At 34.0% G+C, this 4,199-nt stretch overlaps 1 protein-coding gene across 1 annotated transcript; it reads left to right on the top strand.

Annotated features, from left to right (window-relative positions):
* Positions 1-935: 935 nt before the first annotated feature.
* LOC143568924 (wax ester synthase/diacylglycerol acyltransferase 11-like) lies at positions 936-3,740 on the top strand. Its single transcript, XM_077054956.1, has 7 exons — positions 936-1,198; positions 1,289-1,840; positions 2,263-2,329; positions 2,424-2,515; positions 2,613-2,813; positions 3,238-3,375; positions 3,465-3,740. The coding sequence occupies exons 1-7, from the start codon at positions 947-949 to the stop codon at positions 3,615-3,617; spliced, it is 1,455 nt and encodes a 484-aa protein (XP_076911071.1). The 5' UTR covers positions 936-946; the 3' UTR covers positions 3,618-3,740.
* The last annotated feature ends 459 nt before the right edge of the window (positions 3,741-4,199 follow it).

Raw genomic sequence — 4,199 nt, 5'->3', positions numbered from 1 at the left:
CCAACTCGGCTTGTAGGCTAAGGCTTCACTTAGCCGTATTTATACTCACAAGATGAGTATAAAGGATATGATAATATTGAATTAATGATACGGCTGGCGGTAATAGTGGTTGGTGGCGACGGCAGCAGTGGTGGTGGTGGGTAGTGATGGTGTGGGTGGGTGGCGACGGTAACCGTGGAGGTAGCGGGCAATAATAGTGGTAGTGGGTGCGGCGGTGATAATGGTGGTGGTGTTGATGATGATGTAGTTGAAAGAGGTAATTGAATGTAAAAAACAAAAAACAAAAAAAGAAAGGAAAAACAACAAAACAATAGCATTAAGTAGATAAAATGAATTTGAGGTGTTTTATGGGTAACTGAATGAACATAGTAACAAGTAATTTTATTTTATTGACAAACCAAACATCTCATTTATCATTCCTTTATAACGGTCCATTTCATTGCGTCTCTCATTCTCGTATACAAAACACTACCTTAGTTTTTTTAATCACGTGACATCGAGGGTCGAGTGTGTTGTTAACTTATATGACTTCGCAAATGGCATATTTATACTAATGTAACGGTTATTGAAAATTAAAATACGAGTTTTCAAATATGTGGGTATTGCTTTGATACAACGATGTATTTTAGGTTGGTGCTTTCTGTTTAACTTTAAGAAATTTGAAAGTTACCCATGTAAGTGAAAACCAGGAGATTTAAAAAATGAGTAGGTATGTTTTTTTTTACCACGATTCTCATTTTTTAATACAGATTGAAAAAAATAAACTGAACACTTGTTTTAGCAACTTAGGAAATGCTTGTTGTCGCTATCAAAGAACATCCATGTGGGCGAATTATCACCACCAATTTTCGGGCTTACAAGAAACATTGCAGCCCCGTCCATCTATTTAAAGGGGCTTATTTGGTACCAAAATACACAAGTTTAGTATTCTACCACAGAAAAGATCATGGATAGCATTCCAAATTTGAACACTCTTAGAAGTATTAAAACCACCAAAAACAGAGAAACATTTGAGGGTTTTAAGAAAGGAGAGGACCATGACCAACCATTAAGTCCTATGGCTCAGTTGTTTCATGAGCCTGGGTCTAATGTCTATATCATTGGCATTATGGGCACAAAAACAAAAATTCGTCCCGATGTTTTCAAAGAAAATTTGGTTCATACTTTCTTAAAAAATCGCCGCTTTTCAAGCTTGCAGGTGAAGTACATTATTTGTGCATGTTATGCATGCTATGATCATCTTTTCGTCATATATTATCCGTTTTAATTCTTATGTTTCAAAATATAGGTGATGGACAAAGACAGTGGGTGCATGAAATGGATTCCAACACATGTAAACATAGATGACCATGTGATTATACCGGAACTTAATCCAAACATGGAATCACCCGAAAAGTTCATTGAAGATTACATCTCCAACCTTAGCAAATCACATATTGAAAACACAAAACCCTTGTGGGATCTCCATATCCTCGATATTAAGACGTCAGAAACCGAAGGCACATGCGTCTTCCGTTTTCATCATTCTCTTGGTGATGGCATGTCTTTGATGAATCTCCTACTTGCTTGTACACGTAAAGTTTCAGACCCAGAGGCTCTACCGACCCTTCCAGGGAACAACAAGTCAGGTGTGGCTAAAGTAGCCAGCCTTTGGTCAAGACTTATGGTTCTTTGGAACTCTTTTGTTGCTCTTTTGATGTTTGTGTTGACTGCAATGTTCCTACAAGACACAAAAACACCGATGAAAGGTTCAAAAGGCGTGGAGCATAGGGCTAGGCGATTTGTGGTTAGAAGTGTAAGCCTTGATGACATTAAGTTCGTAAAAAGAGCTATGAACGTGGTAAGTATTTTTATTCTATACTTGATATATAATAAACAAAAAGATAAACCAATTTTAGAAAGAAGTACTTGTTGTTTTTTAATAGTGTGTATTAAATGTTGAAACTTGAAAATGAGTTGAATGAAATAAAATACTACTTTATTTATAATAACAAATTAATGGTAACCGTGACTTGACTATTTGCAGAAAAATAGTAAATAGTGACGGGGTCACACTTTATATATTGATAGGGTTGATCTGCATTCAATCCAGATTGTTTAATTGAACCTCTTCAATATCTGAACTTTCTAACTTTGTGTGTGTGTATATATAGACACACACCGTTATTAGTTATAAATCTGGTCAAAAAGTTTTATTGTGTCGTCCCTGACTGGGTAGATTGTTTTTCTTTCACATATTTTGGTATATATATCTTTTTGTAGACGTTGAACGATGTAGTACTTGGAGTCACACAAGCTGGATTTTATCGCTACCTACGTGGGAGATATAGTATGTTTTTGTATATGAAACCTCAAAACATCTTTGAAATATGTGTAGCTCTTAGCTTCAAGAATCATCTAATTTTTTAACCATGATATCACAGATGAAATAGATAATCAAAGGGATGATATTCCGGATAACATGCGCTTTCGTGCTACCTTTTTCTTCAACCTTCGAGCCACTACTAGGATCGATGTGAGTACGCAGTCGTGCAAGCATACTAGTTTATTTCTAATAACTTGCACAACTCAATCTTTGTACAAATTCTGATAACTTATTTCTATGTTTCTAGGATTTCACTGATACAGATGCTGTTGGGACATGGGGAAACAAGATAGGTTATTCATTACTTCCATTCGACATCCGATTCAAAAAAAATCCTTTAGATTATGTTCGAGATGCAAAGGCCATAGTAGAACACAAGAAGGCTTCTTTGGAGCCTTTGTTCACTTACTTCTTTACTAAGTTATTCATAATGTTGTTTGGCATAAAGGTACTTAAAAATTTCCTATGAACTTTGATCAAATGCATACTTTTGAAGTTTTGTTTGATCCTTAATTGAATGTCTAATAGATGGGATAAGTGGTTGAGACGACCTGGATTTGGAAAAAAAAAGAAAAAAAGAAAAAGATCAACTGCGCACTAATATTTTTAATCTATTAGAAATCCTAAAACGAAATATGTATCTAAACATCTGAGGAATTTTTACAATGAATATAATTTTTCACTTTACACTTTTATTACTTTTATTAACTTTATATGCTAATCCCATACATGTAAACACTTTTCAAGCTATTTAGATTAATGGAATCTACATTAAAAAGAAAAATTATACTTTTTAAAGAGCAATAATTTCAATTGGTTCAATATAGTAGATATACTAACTTTTGGTTAAAACAACAAACCATAAAAAACAGGCTGCAGGGAAATTGAATCATAAAGTTTTCTACAACACAACACTATGGTTCTCTAATGTCCCCGGACCACAAGAAGAAATCACTTTATTTGGACATAAAGTTGCATACATTGCTCCGAGTTGTTATGGCCAACCAAATGTAAGTTTCATCGTATTATTAACAATTATATGTATCTAGTATGGAGAACTCCAATTTAATTTCTAACCAACGTTCGTAATTCATTTAAGGCACTCATGATTCATGTGGTTAGTTACATGGACAAAGTGATATTTATCATATCAGCTGATGAAGAAACCATACCAGACCCTCACAAGCTTTGCGACGATCTTGAAGATTCCCTTCGCGACATTAAAGCTTCTGTTCAACTCGCAAGTTGTTAAATAAATAAGCAGTAGTATTATATATCTATTAACTTATTTTATATATGTGTGTATTTTTGCGTCATGCATAGAAATAAATATATTGATCCATGATCAATATACTTGTAATAATATATAAGAATATCTTTTAGGCTTTCATATGCATACATCTATTGGCCAAGATTACACACACGAATAAGCAAATCAATAAATAGTAGGCACACAATAAGGTTTTGTGGTAAATGCTATATGACTCTTTTCTTATATGAATCAAACTCACTCACAAGACTCCACATCTTAACAAATAAACATAACTCGGTATGTAAACTTGACCTATCCTAACCTACTATGACTCAACAACTAATTAAGCCATTATACCAATGACTTAAACATATAAACCTCACAGTTAAATCAAACTTCCAACTAAGTTTAACCTTCTCAAACTAGCTTATCTCGACCAGTTTCATCAAGATTAGCGACTTCAATATTTCCATTGCCTGATTTTGACATGTATGTTTAAATCAACAAACCCGTTAAAAACCATATTCTAAATGTCTCACTTTTGCCCAAAGGTGATGTGCTACATTTATATATAGCAAAACT

This window comes from Bidens hawaiensis, unplaced genomic scaffold, assembly GCF_021521415.1.
Source record: "Bidens hawaiensis isolate Kalapana, Puna unplaced genomic scaffold, B.hawaiensis_p1.1 tig00024253_1, whole genome shotgun sequence".
Lineage (NCBI taxonomy): Eukaryota > Viridiplantae > Streptophyta > Magnoliopsida > Asterales > Asteraceae > Bidens > Bidens hawaiensis.
The sequence above is the reverse complement of the archived record's forward strand: the minus strand, read 5'-3'. Positions and strand labels throughout refer to the sequence as shown.